The sequence below is a fragment of the Cydia fagiglandana genome, chromosome 1 (assembly GCF_963556715.1).
Source record: "Cydia fagiglandana chromosome 1, ilCydFagi1.1, whole genome shotgun sequence".
Classification (NCBI taxonomy): Eukaryota; Metazoa; Arthropoda; class Insecta; order Lepidoptera; family Tortricidae; genus Cydia; species Cydia fagiglandana.
Genome location: NC_085932.1, coordinates 13,958,546 through 13,982,565, shown reverse-complemented (window position 1 = coordinate 13,982,565; position 24,020 = coordinate 13,958,546). Strand labels below are relative to the sequence as shown.

The 24,020-nt window shown below is 38.8% G+C and overlaps 3 protein-coding genes across 4 annotated transcripts in view; 2 read left to right on the top strand and 1 right to left on the bottom strand.

Moving 5' to 3' along the window:
* LOC134664618 (ATP-binding cassette subfamily G member 4-like) overlaps positions 1-6,529 on the top strand; it is a 144,358-nt gene extending 137,829 nt beyond the window's left edge. Inside the window, exons 10-11 of the mRNA XM_063521351.1 lie at positions 2,123-2,278; positions 4,885-6,529. Of these exons, the coding sequence (XP_063377421.1) occupies positions 2,123-2,278; positions 4,885-5,274 (546 nt within the window). The 3' untranslated portion in view covers positions 5,275-6,529. The remainder of the gene's footprint in view (positions 1-2,122; positions 2,279-4,884) is intronic.
* Positions 6,530-8,758: 2,229 nt separating this feature from the next.
* LOC134664520 (malate dehydrogenase, cytoplasmic) lies at positions 8,759-10,584 on the bottom strand. 2 transcript variants are annotated; one of them, XM_063521218.1, is made up of 2 exons: positions 10,451-10,584; positions 8,759-9,873 (listed from the first exon to the last, which is right to left on the bottom strand). In XM_063521218.1, the coding sequence occupies exons 1-2, from the start codon at positions 10,451-10,453 to the stop codon at positions 8,881-8,883; spliced, it is 996 nt and encodes a 331-aa protein (XP_063377288.1). In that variant the 5' UTR covers positions 10,454-10,584; the 3' UTR covers positions 8,759-8,880. The 2 variants fall into 2 exon arrangements, with proteins under 2 accessions (XP_063377288.1, XP_063377278.1); XM_063521208.1 differs by lacking the exon at positions 10,451-10,584 and adding an exon at positions 10,003-10,092.
* Positions 10,585-12,937: 2,353 nt separating this feature from the next.
* On the top strand, positions 12,938-22,892 carry LOC134664511 (leucine-rich PPR motif-containing protein, mitochondrial). The gene is made up of 9 exons (XM_063521197.1): positions 12,938-13,188; positions 13,858-14,045; positions 14,464-14,662; positions 18,010-18,328; positions 18,478-20,019; positions 20,279-20,515; positions 20,904-21,050; positions 21,337-22,057; positions 22,317-22,892. The coding sequence occupies exons 1-9, from the start codon at positions 13,055-13,057 to the stop codon at positions 22,745-22,747; spliced, it is 3,918 nt and encodes a 1,305-aa protein (XP_063377267.1). The 5' UTR covers positions 12,938-13,054; the 3' UTR covers positions 22,748-22,892.
* Positions 22,893-24,020: the final 1,128 nt, after the last annotated feature.

Genomic DNA, 24,020 nt, shown 5'->3' with positions numbered 1-24,020 from the left:
CAAAATACACAAAGGCCCATTGTTGGGCATCTGTGCCACAGCGAATGTTGGTAAATGCGATGGTGGGCCAATACAAAATTAATGTTGGCTACGGAACGAACCTCATCCCAACGTTTTCCCTACCGTTGGCACCGTGGGCCCCAACGAAAATGCTACTAGGGCAGGCTGTATCTCATGAACCGTGATAGCTAGACAATTGAAATTTTCACAGATGATGAAACAGAATAAAATAAGTGGGCTCTGTACAACAAGCGTGATTTTTTGCCGTTTTGTAATGGTACGGAATCCTTCTTGATACATACCTAATATATTTTTAACCGACTTTAATTCCAAGAATAAACCTCTTCCTTCTGTATTCGGTTGTGGGTTTTTTTTCTTCACCGATTTCAAAACCCGTGATGCGTTTTGGATAATTATTAGGACTCTGAATTGATATCATAGGTAAGTACTCGTATTGTAGGTACTTACTTTAATGAACAAATCCCTAACAACTTGAATAATGTACTGTTTATCTGCCTATTCAAAGAGCTTGGCTTATTGTCTCTCTGCTTACAGTCCCGAATAGCATAGCATAGGTTTCAAATTCCTTCATCAACTTAAGTGCCTCAGAATTGCTACCAACGTAGGTTCCTTGAAATCTGGGTATACCTACAATGGCCTGGCTTTGAAATCGGTATAGATTTGTTATTAGATTAGACTGCCTCCGATATAAGCTGATGTACCTATTCCATCGATACTGGATTTCGGTAACAGTTTAATACAATAACAGATTTCTTCGTAAACCTGTAGTATGTAAATTAGACCTTACATTAATATTTTATGAGTCTTTTTATTGTTTATAAGTGAAAAAGTACCTAATGGTAATACAACTTTGAATTATAATAGGTAAAGGAAAAGTCTAATACTCAGGCAAACTAGCTGTTTCCAACGGCCAGATACAAACAATGTTTATAAGAAGTCACAGCGGTACGATACCGATCTGACTATGTCAGAAGTGACATTTCTTCAACCAAAAACGTTACTTTTGACATTGACAGATCGGTATCGTACCGCTGTGTCTTCTTATAGGTATTGTCCGAATCAGGTCGCAAGATCCGTTACAACTATGTACTTTTAGAATTCGACTCGCGCTTTCGAGGTAAGCAATTGGTAGGTATAAAGCCCCCTCCACACTCGTGCGCGAATCGCGGCGCGAAGCCGCGAACGCAAGTGTGGCGTCGATGTTCGCAGACAGCGAAATCGACTCCACACTCGCGTTCGCGGCTTCGCCCGCGATTCACGCGCATAGTCTGGAGCGGGCTTAACATTTGGATGCTGATACGCAATAATGTGTCAATCCACATTATTTTTTCAATAAGATGTCAACTCAAAAAATAGACGCACAAAGTTGACATTTATTTGCAAAATGGATGTGGGATGACTCATTTTTGCTAAACACCATCCATTTCTGAAGGCTTCTGTAGACTAAAGGGTGATATAGACATTACGGAATCCTCGATGGGCGAGTGCGAATCGCAGTTGTCCGGTTTTTTAGGACTTGAAAAATCATGTGTTATCCTTCGTACTGGCTAATAATAATATTTTTTATGAATTATTCTGACTTGATATGGATAAAAAATAAATCAAGAAACGACGGCAAATGCGACCGTTATTTTTTTAAATCTATAAAAAGAGGCATATTATTACATCTAGCGGTATTAATAATTTAATTTCTTTTTTGTTTATAAAATGTACCTAAATATGTAATTTTTAAGTAGGTACTTAGATTAATTTAATAGACCAGGTAGCTATTTAAAATATTTTTATGTAGGTACACAATTTTCAATCGTGGCAGAATGCCGGATGGGTCTGTGCTTTCGTGCCTTTGATGCCTAATCTGACAAATGCCACCGCCACCACCGTATTTGAATGACTTCGCTTAAAATTCAATTTTCTCTTCGCAAGTGTGATGGCTGATGATAAAAATTGTGTGTAATTCCGGAGGTAAAGAATATTGCAAACTCGAGTCTTTAATTAACTCCAGCCTGCGACTGTATTTTTGCGACTTTTCCAATATTTCTCTTAGGTAGGTACTCCCCCTCGTTGCACAATTAACCTACTAAAACTGTTATTTTTTTTTTAGATGTTATTTGGCCTTCTATTCCTCGGCATCTCATACCTAATGTCAGGGCAGCTGCTTGAATGGAAGAGATTCTGTCTTTTCTCTCTCATCGGCATTCTGACTGGAGTCTGCTCCGAAGGACTCGGACTACTCATTGGCGCTGCCTTTAGTGCTACGGTGAGTGTCAATTTAAATTTAACTATTTTAACTAAATCTCACTTAAAATGCTTATACAGTGCGACAGAAAATAGTAGAAATAAAATGGAACAATAGAACTAAAAAAATCCACACTAAAACTCTACGTCGTAGTTGCCATGATTAAAAAGTATTTTACATCAAAAATGTGACAGTTACGTAGGAAGTGGCGCCCTCACTAATTTTCTACAATTGCTTGTCGAGCTATAATTATATACAGGGTGTTTGGTACATCGTTTGCCAAATTAAAACGGCAGATAGGTTAAGTCATTTGCTATCTTCTGAGGGCTAGAAATTTTTAATTTGGCGTACATTTTTTTTCCACTTCTATAAAATTTTTTCGTAAATTTCAAATTTTTACTTGCGTAGTAAAAAAAACCATGGCCAATTTTCGTTTTCTAGGCATGAGAAGATAGCAAATGAGTCAACCTATCTGCCGTTTTAATTTAGCAAACGATGCACCAAACACCCTGTATAAAGCTGGTGAAGCAAATCTTGTCCGTAGAAAAAGGTGGCAAATTTAAAAATGTAGGCGCGAAGGGTTATCATCGTCTCATAGAAAATATGAATTTCGCGCCTTTTTCTACTGACAGGATTTGCTTGACCAGCTTATAATTATTATTGAATAACCGTCGCAAACGCTGCTCGCACTGTTAGTGCTTGAGAAAGGAGACCTAGGCTCTCCGAAAACATGTCGCGCGAGTAGGGTTGCCAGATGGTCGGGATTTGGCGGGATTCTCCCGATTTTTAGCATGTGTTCCCGATTCCCGACAAAGTGAAAACTGTCCCGAAAAACAGCTTCACGTTATAAAACAATAATTTCAAGTTCCGAAGTGAGGAATTGGGCAGTGCAGCTTACGTAGTGCCAATAATGTAAAATATCGTTGTTTTTAATACAATTACTTTAATTTGAATGTTTCTTTTTTCCCGACTTAAGTCCCAAAATCCCGACAACTTGATATTTTTTCCCGATAATTAGCGCCTTTTGATCTGGCAACCCTACGCGCGAGTGATTAAAAACAAGTGAGTCTAAACCGTAAAAATTATTCAATATTAGTATGTCTAACAAGAGTTTAAATTCGATTATAATTATTATGTAACTAGTATAATTAAGTATGTGCATTCTGTAAAAATGTACACTTGAGCATCTGACATACAATTTATTACTTAAATTGACTGTGTTTATTTAGACAATACAATCCAATTTAAAAATTAATATTGCGTGGCTTTTGGAGTATTTATTACTAAACTTCGGCTAAATAGAATTCAGAAAAGTTCGAAACTTGCGTGATGAGTTCACCACAGAAACATAGATAGGTAGGTATATAAATCGAGACGTAGACAGATTGGATGTATGTAGGATTGTAGATGGATGAAGTTTTACTTAACTATCAGTGCTGTACTTATGTTTGTAAATTTGTATTTACTTTGTTCAACGAATTGTATTTAATTTGTTGTATTTTTTGAAGTAAGTATCGTGTTTATTGCGCAAAATTGTAATATAGGTAGCTATATTATTTTAAAAATATACCAATGTACCTAAGTATAACGTTAGATCAGATATAATGAATGGATAACTTAATTATGTAGGTATCCACCTATTACCTACAGTTATCCTGATTGTAGGCACTTGATTCAGATACTAAGATTTTCACTTAAAAATAAACATTTAAAACATTGAATAAATAAATAACAGGATTAGTTAGGGAGAGTGCCTTTGGGCAACCTGCATAAAGGTTTTTAAACTAACCGGTTTATACCGGGTGTGGCCTGTAACATGAGCAAATAATTAAAACATAGATTGTACTCCTCAAACGGTGACACTTTAGTTCAACAACTTTTTAAAATAATGAAGTATTTAGACTCCCTATTTTTCATACAAAATAAATATTATCTTCAATGGACGCCATATCATTGTGATTGGCGTTGCTTGTCAAGCCTTAAACATAACAAAATTCGCAATACATTGTGTCTTAGAATAAACTTTAGTGTGTATGAAAAATCGAACCACAAGTTATTTTTAAAAGTTGCTGAACAAATGTTGGTCAGTATGAGAAGTACAGCCTACAGTTTAATTTTTTGCTCGTATTACAGGCCACACCCGGTATACATTAGTAATATTTAAGCTTAAAATAAAAATTGTGGCTTATTTCACGTATGCATTTCAAGTAGGTATATCCCTAGCGTATTTCAAAGCTTTGCGCCAGCAGGCTTTGTTCGCACTACCCCGGTACACCTCCACCGGTGACCCAAATTCTTGAACAGTCTAGCTGATATCATAATTACGTACAAAGTTTAATCAAAATCCGTTATAGACTAAAGTTCTTATCGTCCTATCACGAAACCATTATATTCTCATCAGGCGATAGGTAAGTTCCTAATAAAAGTTTGGGGCAATTTTGGGATTCAAGAGTAATCGGAAATACACAGGCAAAACGCTAGATTTACAATATACGAAGGTTATTACAATTATAGATACAATCGAAAGTGGTTTAATCGTAGAATAAAATGATTGTGTGTACTGGGTATGGGTATAGGTACTTACTTAATCTTCTGCGACAGCTACAAAATATTCTATTTTGTTTCAGAATGGTTCTATAGTAGGTCCAGCCACTGCAGCTCCGCTCCTAGCGCTCTGCTGCTACGGAATGGGCTTCGGCCCCAACATAGAACTCATCATGAAGGTCCTTATGGCTGTCTCCTATCTTCGCTACACTGTCACAGGATTCACCTTAGCCTTATACCAGGAAAGAGACCCTATGGACTGCGACGATGTATTCTGTCTTTACGCTGACCCTAAGTTGTTATTAAGAGACTTGGGCATGATTGATGATAATTATTATTTCCAAATACTGGCGCTATTTGCATTTACTGTATTGCATAGGGTGCTAGCGTACTACGCTCTTAGGTACAGATTGACCGTCGAGTTTTCTAATAAGTACGTAGCCTATGTAAGTAAACTACTTAAACACAAGTAATCAGAATAGCTCAATTTTAATAAATAAATTATTTAATTTTAAGCACCTACCATAATACTTTGGTGTTGGGATTCAAAAAATATCCAATGGCAGGTAATTTACTTCGGTGCTGTTTTAATAACTTACGTGACAATACCAAATAATATCAATGTATTACCAATATACCCTTTTATCGAGTCAAAGACACCATAAATAATAGTTAAGTTCGATGCAAAATGATTTTAGCTATCCCGACTATTTAATATTATCTACATACCTAACAAGAAAGTTCTAAAAAACCTAAGTCGTACGTATCCTGTAGGTAACGTGACACGAATGCAGATTTCGAAATTGACTCGATATAATAAAAGTTAGGTACCTACCAGGTACATTTACTATATAGGTTACTTACCTAATTTTTAGGTTTGTAATTTTCGGAAATTCGGATCCAATTATTGTAAACCATTTGTGATGTAGTTAAGACTGACGCACCTGAAGTGCCGTGTAAAATTGTGTGATATTCATGTACCTACTTAAGTAAGGAGATAGAAAAACACCAAAAAAGCGGTAAGTTGTTAAGTTTAAAAACTATTTTTAGCCGGGTCTAAAACTACTAAGCCAGGAGTGGCGTCTCGAAACTACGGCCCATGGGTCAGATAACTAATAGGTACTTACCTAAGTACTTTAGATCCGCCTAAAATAGGCAGGAAAGCCAAAATCTAAAGCCTGGCCTTGGCTCTCGGGCCCAAAAATTTGGATACCGCTGCTCTAAGATATTCCTTCATACCTAGGTAAATCAAATAGAGATGCCCCGAATATTCGGCCCCTATCCGAAGCGCCGTATATTCTGCATGAAATGTGAACATTTTGAACCAATGAACGGGTTTTGAACAGTCTTCGTAACATTTAACAACTTAGCAATCAACCAACCATACATACCACCAACATCAACAATACCTTTACCTAGTTTTTGGTTATTATAAAATATAAATAATGAATAAAGTAATTTTACTTTTTAGGTAGGTGCAACAGATATTCGGTAGTCAACAATATTCGGCAAAGTGGCTGAATAAGCCGAATAAGTAGTTGCCAAATATTCGTGGCATCTCTAAAATCAATGGTGAAAAGTTTTGGCATTTAGTGAACCTATTTTATATTTTTAGATAAGCAACAAACAATACATAAAAGCTATTGTCGATAGTGTAATGTTGTTATATTATATAGAAAAATATTCCCAACTGATGTGTGTTTATAATAAACTACGTAGCTACCTCAATACTGCCTTTTAATGCAATGCCTACCTACCTTGTACCTACCTTAAATGCAATGTGTAACCTGAAGTTTTTTTATTAGGTAGGTACCTACCTACTCCTAATTTCATATTTTTGCCTACGGTCCAAAGATTAGAAGGGGATAGGGCTGGGACAGATTTTTTTGTATTATGCGAGTAACGATTTCACTCTACCAAATAATTGAAGGTTTTTAAGACCACAACTCCACAACGGCCAAGTCATAGGATTTAAACAAAAGAATACCCAATTATTACGGCCGATGTTACCTACCTAAAAAAATTCGAATTGTATTACAATATCAGGTACCCATATGTATGAATAGGTACCTAGGTATATAATTATGAATGCCAAACTGCAGCTTTCTATAGTACCTACCTATCCCACCAAAAACATTTTCATGTAGAATGTTGCCAAGACGAAACCATAAGGCTCGCACTGTCAAAAAGTTATCAGGGCTATAACCGCGAAAATCTAAGTTCGCAAATTGCGGGGATTTTTCTCTGTCACTCTAATTACGCCTTCATTGGAGTAAAAGAGAAAGATCCCCGCAATTTGCGAATTTCGCTTTTCGCGGTAGCCGCTCAGATCTCTTGTAGAGCCAGCCAAGCTTCTAACTAACTCTACCCACAAACCCTGACTTCACAAACTCAACACCTTAGTCAAAATAGGTGGCTTGGCCGTTTCGTTCCTACGAACTATTGTTTTTCACCTTACGTGACCGCAGCAAAGGCTTCCGTACCTACAATGACGCAAAAACGGCAAAAAATTCACGTTTATTGTATGGGAGTCACTTAAATATTTATTATATTGTTTTTAGTATTAGTTGGTATACATCATATAATAGGCCTTTTCGTCTATATCAGACGATTTATGGTGTAACACCGTTTTTGGTGGCTAAATAGACCGATGCGAGATCGACATGGTCTACCACAGGTCTGACAAGAGAAGTTTGCGGAAACCGGTACTGAGACACCTTGTCGTCGTCTTTGCCTCTTGTCAGCGAGTGCGGCGAACCAGGTCTCATCACAAAACTTGCGACCCTCCACAACACGTTTGGGCCATTGGTATACAGCGGCAACAGAAATCATCTGTGAAAATGTCAACTGCCTAGCTATCGAGACAGCCTGGTGACAGACAGACAGACGGACAGCGGAGTTTTAGTAATAGAGTCCCGTTTTTGCCCTTTGGGTACGGAACCCTATAAACAATCTAATTTATTAATTCATAACAAAACAATGACGTACCTACCTAAATAGTTTCAGTATTACACCACCTAATTACCTACGTTACGTAAAAGTACTACCGATAACATTGCTAATTACCTACTCTGGAAAATATTATCTACTGAGGAATGTAGATAGCACAGGTAGATAGGCGCATACTCGAGGTCAAATTTAGAGGAAAGCAAAAAAAAGGTTTAATTACAGCACCTAAAATAATTTCAAAATTGGTAATTGAGTAAACTTTATTTTGCGTTCCTCTAAATTTGTACCATTTTTTTCTGTATCATACCTACGTTTTATATTTTTAGTCTTATTTAGGTAAAATGACGTCCATCATTCTATGTTCTACTTCATATTATTATGCTTGAATTATTAACACAGAACGAGTAATATTTTTTAACAGGTGTTCCAAATATCGTGGGACTTTATGGAAATAATATTAATATTCATAATTTTGAAGCTCGCTGATTAAAACTTGACTAGTAGATCATATTTAACACGCCTTAAAAACGATCGCCTAAGGAATTAAGAAAGTCTTTTAATTAATCACTTAATTAAAAAACGAACGCTTGGTGCCTATTATTTGCTCCTGCATCTGCACCCGCTTACCACGCCTAGCACAACTCTACCTTCCACATCTACACTAGGTTACACATTGAGAATCAAGCTTCGAATCTACATGCTGCAAATAATAAATCTTTAAATTTTACTTTCATCCAACATTGCATTATTTTTTTACTTCAATTACAGAAAACAATCTATTTTCTCATTGTACCTAGTGACATTATAATCTTAAACTCGTTAAATCTGCCAAGTGTAAGAATATAATTATACTGTTTACTGCAGTTCTTCAGACTCACATGCAGACATCTATATCTATAAAGTCGAGATAAGAGTAGTTAATATTACGGAAGTAAGGAGAACTCTTGACCTGCTAGTTAGTAACTACATTACATAACATAGATATTTGAAGGACACAAATCATTATAGTTTATATCAACAACTTTATTATTGCCAATAACATTTTCTAATAAAAGCATTAGGTGTATACCCTATACAAATATGTGTAATGCTATTAAATACATTGATTTTCAATCTTAAACTTTACTCAGTCAATCTTTGCACACATCCAGTGCATCCTGTTTCTCCTCAGCCAGCTCTTTGCCTGTGTTGTCCAACATTTTGCGGGCAAAGTCAGAGATAGTGAGACCCTCAACAATCTTCCATTTACCATTGTTAACGGTGACGGGGAATGAGAAGACAACATCCTTGGGTGTGCCATAAGATCCATCAGACACAACACCCATACTCACCCAGCGGTCACCTGTGCCAAGGAACCAATCCCTCATATGATCAGAAGCAGCCTTAGCTGCAGACAAGGCAGAAGACATTTTCCTTGCAGCAATGACAGCAGCGCCTCGTTTTTGTACAGTGGACACGAAGGTGTTTGTTAGGTATTCATTATCATTTAAGACAGCTGGGACTGGTTTCTGGGCACCTCCAACAGTCACCACAGCATTAGCGGCATCAGGGAACTGAGTGGAAGAGTGGTTACCCCAGATGACAACATTCTTCACATCCTTCACTGGTACTCCAAGTTTAGCTGCCAATTGTGACTGGGCACGGTTTTGATCCAGACGAGTCATTGCTGTGAAGTTTTCCTTGGGAATAGAAGGAGCATATTTAGAGCAGATGAAGGCATTAGTGTTGGCAGGATTGCCAACAACAAGGACTTTGATGTCTTTGCGGGCAACTTTATCAATGGCCTGTCCCTGCTCTTTGAAAATGCGAACATTGGCAGAGAGAAGATCTTTTCTTTCCATGCCTTCTTTCCTGGGCATAGCACCAACAAGGAAGGCGGCAGCAACATCCTTAAATGCCTCCTCGGGGCTAGCTGTGGGTAGGACGCCAACAAGAAGAGGTAGTGCACAGTCAGCCAGTTCCATTACCACACCTTCCAAGACGCCCATCATTGGGGCGATATCTAGAAGGTGGAGGTAGACAGGCTGCTCAGGGCCAAATACTGCCCCAGACGCGATTTGGTACAGCAAGGAGTAGGCGATTTGACCCGCCGCTCCGGTAACGACAACCTTGATCGGTGCAGCCTGGAAAAACAGAAAAAATTGGTTTATATGATAATAATTCTAATAAGATTCTTGTTACAATGACAATTATTATTATTATAATTACAGTAAAAATACGAGGGATTATTCTATGAGATCCCAATTAATTACCATGGCAACCGGTTTCGGTTCTATTATAGTGGTTTCTAAAAAGTCTTCAGTTTTCGATCCCCAACAACACGCCATGTCTCAACTCGATCAAATAAATTATCGTAAAATAAAAAAATCTAGAAGTCATTTTTTCTATTAATGATTAGATTAACCTTACTTATCATAATCATGATAAGGATAGTGCAAAGTATCAAAAACACAAGCAACCGGTTACTTAATTGACTGGGCGGTAAAAAACATAGTGTACCTAGTCATTCATATTAAAACTAAAATTGCTACGTAAGTATACAGAATTCAAACAACCTTTAAAGGTAACCTACGAGTTAGAGATAACCTACGAATTTTAAATTTTTTCAAGATAAAAAAAAATTAAAACTACAATAAAGGTCAAACCAAAGTCAATGGAATAATACAAGTAAACAAATTTCATAATAAAATTGACACTTACCATGTCTTCGGTCTCAATGGATTATTTCACAAAAAATAACCAAAAACACGTCGCGTTTAAATAGAAGCGTGAAGGTCAAGATATCGCCAACACACGACACGACCTCTATCTTTTTTATTAGCTTAAATCTTGAGTTGAGCGCAAATTAATACTATATTTTTATCACTCCCAACTAAGTGAATGGATTTCTGATAACAAGGATTTCCGTCTCCGCTCATCGAATTCATCGATCGACCATTCATTCGCTCTTCCGGTCCTAAGAATCCAATCAAGGCCCCTACGTTTTCTGTTCTCTTTGACGGCGCAGCAACTAGTATCATTTCTCTCTCCTCGCTCTTTTAAAATGCCATTTGTCAAAAAAGGACAACCATACTGTTAACAAGGTGAACTTCAAATCAAGTGTTGCCTTTTTTGATGCATCCAGGCTGTGTATGTGTGCGTAAAAACGTGTATGTGTGCTCTTTTAGGGATGTGAAAAGTCGATTTTAATCATGCTATATATCGATAAACGCTACACAGCGGAACGAAATAGCTATTAATTGAAGCTTCAATATCTTCGTTAAACATATACATAATTGAAATGCTAATGAATAATAAATATATTAGAATATAATAAAATATTTCGATTATTGCGGAACACATATATTAGTAGGTATTTATGTATTTTAATTAAATATCTGAACTTTCTCTTGGTTCCCTGCTGGGGCGTGACGATAAAATTGTGATCTGGGCCCAGTTTTATAAAGTTACAAGTTACAAGTTTACAGGCGTTTACTGGCAACACTTGCTCCGTTTTTTACAATTTGCGTTTTATAAAAGTACTGTGTTACAATTTTACAGGTTACAGGTACAAGTGCCTGTAGCTCAACCATAGACGAAAATACGGGAGTTTTATAGTTTTACGCTACGTCTTACGTAGGCGAACAACGCGCGAACGCGGCGCGGCGCGGCGCGGCGAAAGCGGCCGCCGCCGCGCCGCGCCGCCTGACATTCGCGTGCCAATCGCGCCGCACCGCGTTCGCAACGAGATCGCTTACGTAGGACACTTCTATGGGCATCAAAGGATTGATTTCGCCGCGCCGCGCCGCGCCGCGTTCGCGCGTTGTTCGCCTACGTAAGACGTAGCGTTAAACTCATAATCGAACAAGCGTTTTATAAAAATATTGTAAATTACAAGTGTAGATTGGTACACTTGTAACAAAAACTTACATACGTCTTGAGTCCTGTAACAGCACAACAGCAGTTACTTGTAGACTCGTTTTCTGAGAGATTTTAAACTTTACTCTTTATTGTTAAGCACCAACGCCAACGATTGTGCCGGGCATGCATACTTTTCCATGCACTGACCTTATCAGTTTTTGTTTATGTATCTGAAATATATAGTATACTTGGTCAAGCAGATCTTGTCAGTAGAAAAAGGCGGCAAATTTGAAAAATGTAGGCGCGATGGGATATTGTCCCATAGAAAATTTGAATTTCGCGCCTTTTTTTACTGACAAGATTTGCTTGACCAGCTATAAATAGGAAATAAAGTGACAATATGTTTGATATTGATTTTATTGACGATTTGTTTTATTTTATCTACTAGGAAATGGAAAGGGATTATTGCCGATATTTGTCGTTGATTTATTAGCATTCGTCTCTTTATTTAAGTATAGTGCATTCACATTATGGTAAAGTGTACTATTCATAATTTTCGATACAGCCGCTACCGAAACGATACATTTTAATGTAAGAATGTAAAAGAGTACTTATTTACATGTTATTTACTTATTACGTAAATATTTCATTAAATCTAACTTAATCTGAATCTGAAAACGGCCCAAAAAGTATATCCTTGGCATGGAACGCCGCTCTCGACCACTCGATTTTTCCTTCATTTCTGGCCATTTTTCCAGTAATTAATATTTTACAGCAAACAAAAACACATAATTTAGTAGAGAACCGAGTATCTATGACACACGTTTTTTTTAAAATAGTGATGTCCTTCACACCTGTAGATTTCACATGTAATCGAGATTGACCGTGGTTCTTTACAACTGTAATTATTTATGTGTATTTATAAAACACCTGTAGCCGTTCACAGTGCATTACAGGTGCCTGTAGCCTGTACTCTTGTAACCTGTAACTTGTAACTTTATAAAACTGGGCCCTGATAACCACAATAAAGAATAAAAGCGTTTTTGTTCATTTTAGATATCGTCAAACCTTTGAAGTAAAATTAAAATTGTAAGAAATGTCGATAGTTTATCGATATGACTTTATCGACATGGCTACAGCAAGGTGGTGTTAAATTGTTAATCGTACACTAAACAAAAGTGGCAACAGTGACAGCTCGCTGAGACACCGTCTATATATATATTATGTCTATGAATCCAATAACCAAAGACAAAGAGTATTCAGGTTGTACTAGAAATGTCGGCAGCTTTTCGGTTTACTCAAACAGCCGCGAAGTGACAGATGACATAACAAAATAACCTCAAATTCTTTTAATGTGGAAGATTTTCTTATAGACGACACTAACGCTAATATTCTAATAAAACGCCTCATTTTAAGTATTCTTTACTAAAATATTGATTTTCAAGTGAAAAGCACGACATCAAAATGTCGTCGCTTTTACGTTCCACTAAATTTGTGCGATACTTCACGGGTGCGGCAAGAACGCTGATATTGAACTCGGCTAAGACTGCCGAATCTAATTTATTGGTCAATCCTATTGCACTGTGTTCCGCTAACAAGTAAGTATGATTCATATTTAAGTACTTAAGTAAAAATTATGAAAGAAAAAATGTTTATTAATCTTTCTGCTTCATTGATTATTTATGAATTATGTGCCAAGACAGTTGCAAACAATCTATGGATGCTAGTTTATAGGGGTGTCACATGTGTGTTGCTAGCCTTATTAATGTAAAACAGGAGAAATAATGTGTTGACTGCTTAAGGCTGGCGTCCACTAGACTCGCCGAGGCGAATCGAATCGAATCGCAATAATTCGCCTCCTATATTTTCTATGCAACTGCGTCCATTGACGAATAGCCGCGGCGCGCCGATTCGACTCTCCGCGCGTATTGCTCGTCAGGCGAATTTCTGCGGCTACGCGTTTCGACTCGACTCGGCGAGTCTAGTGGACGCCAGCCTTTAAAGTATAAATGCACACTTGCACAGCTATCACCATCAAGTATGTGTTTACCTCCTCAACCTCCCGAGACCCAGAAGCAATTGTTTTGTTTTTGTAATTGGAACCCTTAGTTACACAATAAAAGTTTAAAATAGATTTTGGAATATGTACAAAAAATTGTATGCAGGGATTTAGGAGGATAAGACAATCTTATACAAATCAACCAGCTTCATCAACCATATCAACAGTATAGTATAACACAATGATATACAATTTAATTTTTTTTCAGTGTATTTATGCGCGATTATGCCACTTCCAAAAAAGCAGAAAGTCTTGAACCTTTGCTACAAAAATTGGATTCAGAAGCAAGAAGATTTGGCCGCATTACCAAGAAAGACATTGACGAGGTGTTTGATGAGATCAGAGCAAAGAATGACATCACTAGTTCCCAGTCGTTGCTTGTAATACGGTGTTGTGGTAAGAAAGTCAATAGCCATACAACATAGTACATATGTTAAATGTACTTGCCATAAATAATAACATATATAATAAAAGTCTCATTGTCACAGCCTTATGCAGCATATCACATTAATTGATACCATGCATTAAAAGTAAATTTCTAGCATAAGTTGCGTTCTCGCGCACAAGTTCATACTTGAAGTCGCACTAGATGTGTGGTGGCGAGTACGAGTACTCATGCTAGACTGATTGAATAGCTCAATAATGTCATGTAGTTATTGTGCAATTCGCTTGTTCTTGTCCATACATGTAACTATGATGTCAGTGTATGTTCAAATTGGCCTGATAGTGTAAATCTATAACCATAAAACATTGCTGACTAGGCTAACAAGACATAAAATTATTACAACAGCATTCATTCACCTTTATTTTATAGGTGAACTTGTACCAGAAGAATTACCAGAACAAAGGACACTCTTAGTCCAAAAGATATGGAGTGTACTTACAGAACGGGGTATCCCTATGGACATTTCTCACTACAATGCTCTACTGAGGGTCTACATAGAAAATGAGCACCCGTTTTCACCAGCCCAGTTCCTTGAAGAATTGGAGAGGAAAGGACTGCAGCCTAACAGGTTTGGCAACAACATTTTATAAACTACTAAGCTGAGCAATGTGCATTGCCTAGAACAGCGGTCGGCAACCAGCGGCCCGCGAGCCTCCCTGGTTATTTTGTATGTAATATTAACAAACAACAACTTCCACTTCGTTAACTGCTATGTGGCCCTTGGCTGCTAAAAGGTTGCCGACCACTGGCCTAGATGTTATCCAACCCCAGCATTACCATAAAAATAAATATATGTTAAGAACAACCGCACCGAGATCATAGAGGTGGCAACCAGATTCTACAGAGATCTATACAGTGAAAAGTCTGCCATGGAAAATAATACCCAAGAACCTATACAGTCACAAAATAAACAAGAAGTTATAGAAATCACAGAACTAGAAGTTATACAGGCGATAACCAGTCTAAAAAGTAGTGTCCGACCGAAACATGTTTTTTTGCCGAAACCGAAACCGAAACCGAATGTTCGGCTTTGGCTCTAGTTTCGGCCGAAACCGAAACCGAAACCGAAACTTTTGTAGACTTGTTAGAATCGTTGAAAAAATGTCATAAAACCGCTTTTACACACATATTATGGGGCTGTCAACACCCAATGTCCTTGAAATTTATGTTACTTAAGCAGTTTTTTAAGAAAATTACTAGAGTTAGACCAAGATAATTCTGCAACGATTTTGATAACACACGCAATGCAAGTGCTATTTTAAACGTCAAAACTTCTATGAAATAAGACGTATAAATAACATTTGCACTAGTTGCACTGCGTATGCTATCAAAATCATTGCAGAATTTTCTTGGTGTAACTCTATTCATTCACCAGTCAAGCTAACATGTAGATACAAGGTCAACGCGAGCGCAGCGAGCGCGAAATTTTTTGTTATAATATCGCAAGGCCGGGTACCGATCTTCACCTGGGCCTAAAAGTCCGAAGTGCCCCAGTGAGGCGAACTTTCATGCGAAGTCAAAGCCGTGCTTCAGGCTTCAAAATAAGTAGTTGAGCACAGACTCCAACCAATGTCCATTGTATTAAAAAGCGAGACCGCAGGCTGAGCATGGCGCAGCGAGGCCAAAGGCTAAGCTGAAGTAGAGGACATGTGGAACACAAACCAATGGTAAATTGAGGTAAAAAGTGAGGCTAAGGTTGAGCACTCGTATGAAAAACTGTACTGGGGCACTTTTAAGGGTTTTTTCTTCGTTTTAATCAATAGTCAGCTGTTCAGCCTCGCAAAATATTAACTATTGAGAAAATCAACTTTGCAGCACTAGTTAGCGTAACCTTTAGCCTCGCTTAAAATTTGTCATTAGAGGTAGATAGGAAAATGACTGAATAAGTGATTGAATAAGAGCGAAAAAGACATCGTTCGACTCGGGCCGAGCGGATACTCGGCTAGCGGCTACGTGCGACAGTGCTATCTCATTCACTCCGATACAATTAGACAGTGCCAGTGTGCGCGTTATAGGTATTGACAGCCTCTTAAGACTGAGGCGACCGTCCAGTGGCGCCCTCACTAGTGGAATTGTGTTTTATAATAAACCAATTAAATTATGTACCTACCTATACCACCTATACATGAATCAGTATATGTACCTAGATATTAATATTGTTGTCCTACTTATTCCCCAACTTTTGGTCTTTGTCCGAAGTACCATTTCGTAAGTTTCGGCCCGGCCGAAAGGTTCGGCCGTATTTTGGCCGAAACCGAAACTACGGCCGAAACATGATTTTTTGGCCGAAACTGGCCGAAACCGAAACCGAAACCGAACCTTCGGTCGGACACTACTAAAAAGAGATAAAAGCCCAGGGTCAGACCAAGTGACCAACGAAGCATTAAAGACAGGACAAACAATATTAGCTCTACCCCTAGCAAATCTGTTTAACCTAATACTAAGAACATCAGAAATACCCTCTCAATGGACCGAATCAAACATTATTTTAATATATAAGAAAGGAGACCCAAAAGATATTTCCAACTATAGACCGATAAGCTTGCTGTCAGCCGTGTACAAGCATTTCTCTATAATTATTAATCAACGAATAAGTCCAACTCTAGAATCATACCAACCTATAGAGCAAGCGGGCTTCCGGAAAGGGTTTTCTACCACCGACCACATACATACACTGGAACTACTTATAGAGAAATACCAAGAGAAACGGAGACCGCTCTACATTGCCTACGTAGACTACCAATAAGCTTTTGATACGGTTTCACACACAAGCATATGGGAAGCTCTTGGGAACCAAGGAGTAGAACACCAGTACATAGAACTCCTCAAGAGCCTCTACAAAAACAGCACAGGTAGAGTAAGACTAGAAACGACGGCTTCGAGTTTCCCCATAAAAAGAGGCGTAAGACAGGGAGATCCTCTATCCCCTAAAATATTTATAGCCATCCTAGAGTTCATTATGGGACAGCTAGACTGGAAGCACTACGGTATAAATATAAAAGGCAAATATTTAAGCCACCTCCGTTTTGCAGACGACCTCGTCGTACTGGCTGAAACGGGATCTCAACTTCAAATTATGATGGAAGCTCTACATAGAGCAAGTCTCAAAGTAGGACTTGAAATGAACCTGGCAAAAACTATGATAATGACAAACAGTACAGAGAAAACAATAACAGTAGGCAACAAGCCCTTAAACTATATTGAACAATATATATACCTCGGCAAGCAAATAAGTTTCAACAAGAAAAATAATGAACTGGAAATCGAAAGGAGAATACAAAGCACGTGGAACAAGTACTGGAAATTGAAAGAAATCTTCAAGAGTAACATGCCCATAACCTTAAAAACTAGAATTATGAACTCGTGTCTATTACCAGGCCTAACTTACGGATGCCAAACATGGAAGTTCACAAAAAAAGTCAAAGACAAAATAAGAACTTGTCAAAGGGGAATGGAGCGTAGTATGGTCGGCATCAAAAAAATCCAAAAAATAAGACATACAAAGATAAGAAACTTAACAAAGGCCAAAGACGCGCTTAGACACGCCAAACAACTGAAATGGAAGTGGGCGGGACATGTATCACGGATACCGGACCAGCGTTGGACCAAAAATGTGACGTCATGCAAAGGGCCACTAGGAAAACGGGGTATAGGAAAACCTGTGACTAGATGGGAAGACGAAATAAAAAATATCGCTGGTCAAAACTGGATGCAAATAGCTCAAGATAGAGATGAGTGGAAAACTCTGGAGGAGGCCTTCACCTGCGAAGACGGGGTTCTTGCTAAATATTAACTTTAAAAACTATTCTAAAATGTCAAATTGCAAGAAATAAAAGGCTATTTTATTTTATTTTTATTTATTTTATTTTAAGAACTTTTACAAACAATAAACCACAAATATTATCAACATTGCAGGGTGACTTACCAAAGGCTTATGTGGCGTTATTGTCAAGAAGGAGATGTCGAGGGTGCAACAAAGGTTTTAGAAAAAATGAGAGAGCTTAGCATGCCAGTGTCAGAACCAGTTCTAAACGCCCTGGTCATGGGCCATGCATTCCACGGAGACACAGATGGTGCCAAGGCTGTGCTTGAGACAATGGCTGGAGCAGGCCTGCAGCCAACTAACCGCACCTATACTCTTCTTGCCTGTGGGTATGCTAAGCAAGGAGATATTGCAGGTGTTGAAAGTGTCATCAAAACTGCGACTGACAAGGATGCTTACTTGACTGATAAGGTACTTATGTTCTAATCCGGTTGTTTTTATTAAATTATCAGTGTGTCTGGTCTCACAAGACTCACTTAAGTATATTTATATGCAGACCAGCATGAACAAGATTAATAGTCCAAAACTATGCTATATTTGATTTAAACACTTTCTTCCAGGATATTTTGGATATCATTGAACATCTAGCAACTGGAGGTTACAGTGACAAAATGGAAAGTCTTTTCCAACATCTTCAGAAGGGCATGGGCTACAATCAAGACGTATGCAATGTTATCCTACGGTTGCTCAACAAAGGGCAACTGGATGCGGCCAAAAAGATCATGAAGACCATGCCAAAGACTACCAACAATGATGACACGCCGTTCAAAGGGGCATTCTTTATCAAACAGCTTTTAAGAGTTAAAAAGTCGCCTGAGGACATAATCAAGGCTTGCCAGGAACTTAAGGAAGAAGGACTAGTTCCTAATTCCATCTATATAGCTACTGAGTCAGCATTACAACAGGGACACGTTGAACTGTCTCAAAGTTTGTTCAAAGAGCTCGAAAAGGAAGGATATGAAATTCGCCAGCACTATTACTGGCCACTGCTCGCACAGAAAGGTCGCGAGGGTGATGAGGAAGGCCTTTTGCAACTCATCCGTGACATGGTGAAAGGAGGTAACATTCCCAGTGGAGAGGCTTTGAGGGACTATGTCATACCACACCTGATAAAAAAAGACACCCCTCTGAACATAATATTAAAACTCCAAATTGCGAATGTGCCAGTTGCACATGCCGCAAGAAACCTTATGATCGAGCTCTTACAAGCCGGCAAACTTAAACAAGCGGCCGAGGTTGCATTAAAATATAGACCTAGAGGTCAATACTCTTTGATCACGAGACCGCTAATCATTGCACTGAGCAAAACTAAAGATATTAACGCATTTTCGACTATTTTGCACGTTATTTGCAGCTCACAAGGTCAAGTAACACAAACTGACGATGATACCCATGATGACGGTCAACAAGAGATTGAGGTCGGTCGAATTGTTCTATCGGCTTTGAAAAACTTAGGCAATGTTGACGCAGCTAAACAGCTACTGCAAGCTATTCATGCAAAAGGTTTAAGAATTAGCTCTGAATCTGCAGATGCCATTCAACAGTATCTAGGAAAGAACTTGACAGTGGAACTTTCGGAATTACTGTCTCAACTTACGTCGCCTGATCTTGAAATTGCGCCATTAGAAGCGCAGAGAGGTTATAACAACGAACCGCGAAGTTCAGCTCATTTGGAAAAACTGCTGGCTCAAGGCAAGCCTGACAGTGAAAAGCGCCTACAGAGACAACTCATTTCAGCTTACATTAAAGAGAACAATGTTGAAAAGCTTAACAAACTGTTGGCCGACTTGAAAACTTCAAATTTTGAACTATCTAACTTGGTTCTTTCCCAGTTGTTCGAATTTTATTGTGTGAATGATGATATAGAGAAGGCTAAGCGAATCCATTCCGAAATGCTACAAAAAGATCCTGAATTTGTGTTGAATAAGTTTAAGCTTGTTCAGATGTCATATGCTTTAGTGAGAGCAGGTAAAGTGGAAGAAGCGATCCAGTTTCTGAAGGACAATAGACAGGAGCCAGAGTCGGATAAAGGAAGTTTCATGCTCAACTCCAAATGCTGGCAAATGCTAAATAGCTTAGCTGAAAAGAAAGAAGATGCTAAAGTAAGTATCATGTGAGTTGTTTTCAGGCAGGACTCTGTCGTAACATTTGTTTACGTTTTATCGAAACAGTCAATATTAGAAATTGCCTTCATTAACAGCTCATAAATTGGTAGTAATGATGGAATGAAATTTTGCTGTTTATTATGATTTCCTGCTCATTGACATCCCTTTTCCTTAACCATAAAATTCAAGATCTAAAACCCAACCCACCATTTATCCAAGTGTAACTAAAGCATCCTAATGTTTATACCTTCAACAGGTAATAGAAATGACAACGGTACTCCTAGAGAACAACTACATTGAGCCATCCAACGTGATCTTCGGGCCCAGCATCAAAGTGTTCTTACTGAAAGGCGACATTGAGGCCGCGCTGAAGCAGTTCGAGGGCTGTTGCAAGCAGTACAGGTGCACGCCGTGGAAGGGAGAGCTGATGAAGGTGCTCATCGCCAAGGAAGACGCCAGCAGGCTGCAGTGGTTGGCGGATCTCAGCACCCAGGTTTGCTTTAAGTTTGATAATATATGTACTTAATTGGTTAAGGAAAAGTTGTGGGGTAACTTGCATATTATACAATGAGATTCATAAGTACCTATTTACAGTCGCGTGAAAGATATGTTTACATTTTTCGCCTTATTATAAGGGAGTGAAGTGCAATAAGAGTGTAAAAATATCGTTGACGTCGACTGTACCTATGTTGATAATGATATATGAAGTCAACCATTGATCAGATGAGATGTCATATTGTGTTCCAAAAACTCAACCTGGAAAACTTCATATTCGTGCCGCTTTTTCAAAGTTATATTCGCTATATAATCACCATATATAGGGCTGGACCCTTCTATAATAAAGAGGCAGACTGCTAAAAGGCCCTATCACACGTCCCCAGATCCACGGCGAAGTGAACGTGCTCCACGACCTGGTGCTCGCGTTTGTTGAGTGCGGCCGCCTGCGCCAGGCGCGCCGCATCCTCGAGACGCCGGGGCTGCAGGCGCGCCACCAGCGGCTCAACGACGCCTGCGAGAGATACGTCGAGGTAATAGAGTACACACTAAAGTTTCATTCAATGGAACTTGCTAACTATGTAAACCAAAGTCACTAGTAAATTGACATTTAGAGACAGTTTTAATATGGTGGTTTGTTTACATAGTTAGCAAGTTCCATAGAATGACACTACACACAAACCTGCATCACGTCGCAGATATCCGGTAATTTAATGTACGGCACATGCTCTTGTGTAATTCAAGTATTATTACTGGATTAGATCCCGATGTGCGGTAACTTGGAGATTTTTAAACATCAGACTTATGTTGTGATTACAGGAAGGCAAATCCGAATATCTCGAGGGCCTGCTCGAGGCTACCAAACAACTGTCGCACATCGATCGCTCCAACATTTTCTACCACCTCCTCGTCACCTACTGCAAAGCCGACGAGACTGACAAAGCTCTCGGCCTCTGGACTATCCTGCAGGAAGAAGGCGAAATCCCGAGCGACCAATTCCTCGCTTACCTTGGCAAACACCTGAAAGCAAAGAAAAGGCCAGTACCATTCATCGTTCCTGAAGAACAGGGCACAAACAAGCAAGTGAAAAGAGAACAGCAGAAACCTAAAAAAGTACAGACGAAACCAGATCAACCAAAACTTTTGAAGCAAGATGTAACAGCTAAGATTGAGAATTTGGTTCACGACGGAAAAATTACCGAAGCACTGGACTACGCCGTTAAGACATTAGACGAAGGGACGATAGCAAAGCCTAACATACTGAAGTTTCTGCTGAAGAAACTCGCTGAGCAAGGAGAAGTCGAAAAGATACAAGAGCTAGGCAAGCGCCTGACGGAGCCCATGAAACGTAATGTCACCTACGACGATAAACTAACCCTGGCCATATTCACGACGGGCGCGGGCCCGCAGCACATCGACAGTCTTTACGACGCCGTCAGCAACGCCAAGTCCGACGAAGAGTTAGCAAAAGCCCTGGTGAAGTTCCCGCGAAGCAATGCTCTTGCTTCGGTCATACAAGATGATGTTTTCGTTGAAAAGTGTGAGTTGTTATGTTATAATCCTAGTTATAAGGAATAATTTGTTAAAGTTTTAAGGTTGGTTCTAATAATTTCTAGGGTTTATGCAAAATACAAACGAACTATGCTTGTACTGGCAATAAAATGTAATATTTTCAGATGTAAAATAATTTTAAGTGGCGTTTAAAAAGATTAAGAATCCTTCGGAAGGTTTCACCGACAGATGTCTTTTAGTTGTTAGGATAAAAATGGTAAATAATGAGCATTTTTATTATATTTCAGGTCGCAAAGTAGCCGAACTAGCAGCTTCCAGAGGACAACACATGCCAGCAAATCTCCTCTGGATGGAGTATGTACTAGCAGGAAAAGACCAGCAAGCTGACTCTCTCTGGGAAAAATGCTTGAACAGTGTCCAGAGCGTAGTCTTCAGACGACTGCTGCAGGAGAGCCACGTCAGGAAACAACCAGAGTTAATAGAAAAACTTATAGCGGCGATGCAGAAAAACAAAAACATATCGATAGGGTCGCACGCCAATGCATACTCTAGACTAATCAATTTGCATTTACTTGAAAATAAAGTCGATGAAGCGCAAGCTGTTTTAGAAAAAGCAGTGAAACTTGGCGTACCCATCGATCAATTTAACAAAAATTCTCTAAGTAAGTTGAAAGACGCCATAGAAGCTACAGGACAAAGTTTCAAATATGCTGTTTAGATCTAGTTCATTGTGATTTGTTTCAGTAGTGTGATCATAGGCCTTGTAAATAATATTGTGAAATTAATACAAGTACTGAGTATTCATTATTATAATTTACCTTATTAATATTATATTAGATGTCATTAAATTGTCAGTTAATAAACTCTTTTGTTTAAATAAATCAAATAAATACACCTATGGTTCCCAGTTCTACTCTCTATGGTAAGAAATAACTGCCCACAATATTGATATTTTGTGAAACCAGACATTCACTCTAATCAAGCAATCTACTACGAGTACGAGGCGAGTTGGCTATATGTTTAAGTCCAGTGACACCTCTACCCTCAGCTCTCACAATGCTGTTGCCCTCCTAATGTCGCTTTTTGTGGGACTCGATCTTGGGGCTAGTCATCGTCTGCCCGAAATAAAATTAATACCGTTTTATTAGTATTTAGTCCATCGCTTTCGCCCAATACTCCCTATAGCCTAGTTCATTTACGATTTCATCAACTCTCAATAGTCCTACCCTGTCATAGAGGTACATGGTATAATAATATACTCCGCCTGGTACTCTCTTCCCGTCTTTTCTTTCTAGGTCACCTGACTGACACAAGGCTACGTCATCATGCGACAGCGCAATATGATAATATGCGATAGCGCTATATATAGCGGCTATGTTATTGTGACGTAGGCTTGTGTCACTCTGGGAAGAGAAGACCATGTTTTATTAGACTATGATAGACGTACAAACAGCAATACTCTTAACTGTCCATCGGTGGACCTTATTACAAAAGGCATACGGTCCATCGGTGGACAGTTAAGAGTATTGTCTGTACCGGGGTCCCTTTGTTTCCCATAAAGTTTTAAGTCATAATGTATTGTTTGTCATATTATCGTTAGTCATAAAACTGAAACCGTTAACTTTTCAGGATTTTCCTAAGGTTATTCTATAGATAGGTTAGGTTAGGTTAGGTTTGTTTTATGGCAATCCTGAAAAGTTACGCGTTTCTGAGAAAAACCAATTATGACTAACGAAAATTCGGACAAACAATACATTATGTCTTAAAACTATTTGGGAAACAATACAGACCCGTCTGTACCTCTATTAGACGTTTACATTCACGGCTGGCCTCGAGCGCGTAAACACGTCGAGCTAATGATTACACTCTCGTCTCGTGCTAATGATTACACTCTCGCCTCGTGCTCGTCTCGTGTCTCGTTAGCTCGTCGATGTAATCCACCACCACCACCTTCCAATCACCTTACCTTCTATGTCCACTCGAGACGACCC

Coding starts and splice junctions, on each gene's coding strand:
- LOC134664520 (XM_063521208.1), bottom strand. CDS start 10,077: ATGGCGTGTTGTTGGGGATCGAAAACTGAAGACTTTTTAGAAACCACT. Junction 9,874..10,002: donor AACCGAAACCGGTTGCCATG/GTAATTAATTGG, acceptor CTGTTTTTCCAG/GCTGCACCGATCAAGGTTGT.
- LOC134664511 (XM_063521197.1), top strand. CDS start 13,055: ATGTCGTCGCTTTTACGTTCCACTAAATTTGTGCGATACTTCACGGGT. Junction 20,516..20,903: donor TGGCGGATCTCAGCACCCAG/GTTTGCTTTAAG, acceptor ACACGTCCCCAG/ATCCACGGCGAAGTGAACGT. Junction 21,051..21,336: donor CCTGCGAGAGATACGTCGAG/GTAATAGAGTAC, acceptor TTGTGATTACAG/GAAGGCAAATCCGAATATCT.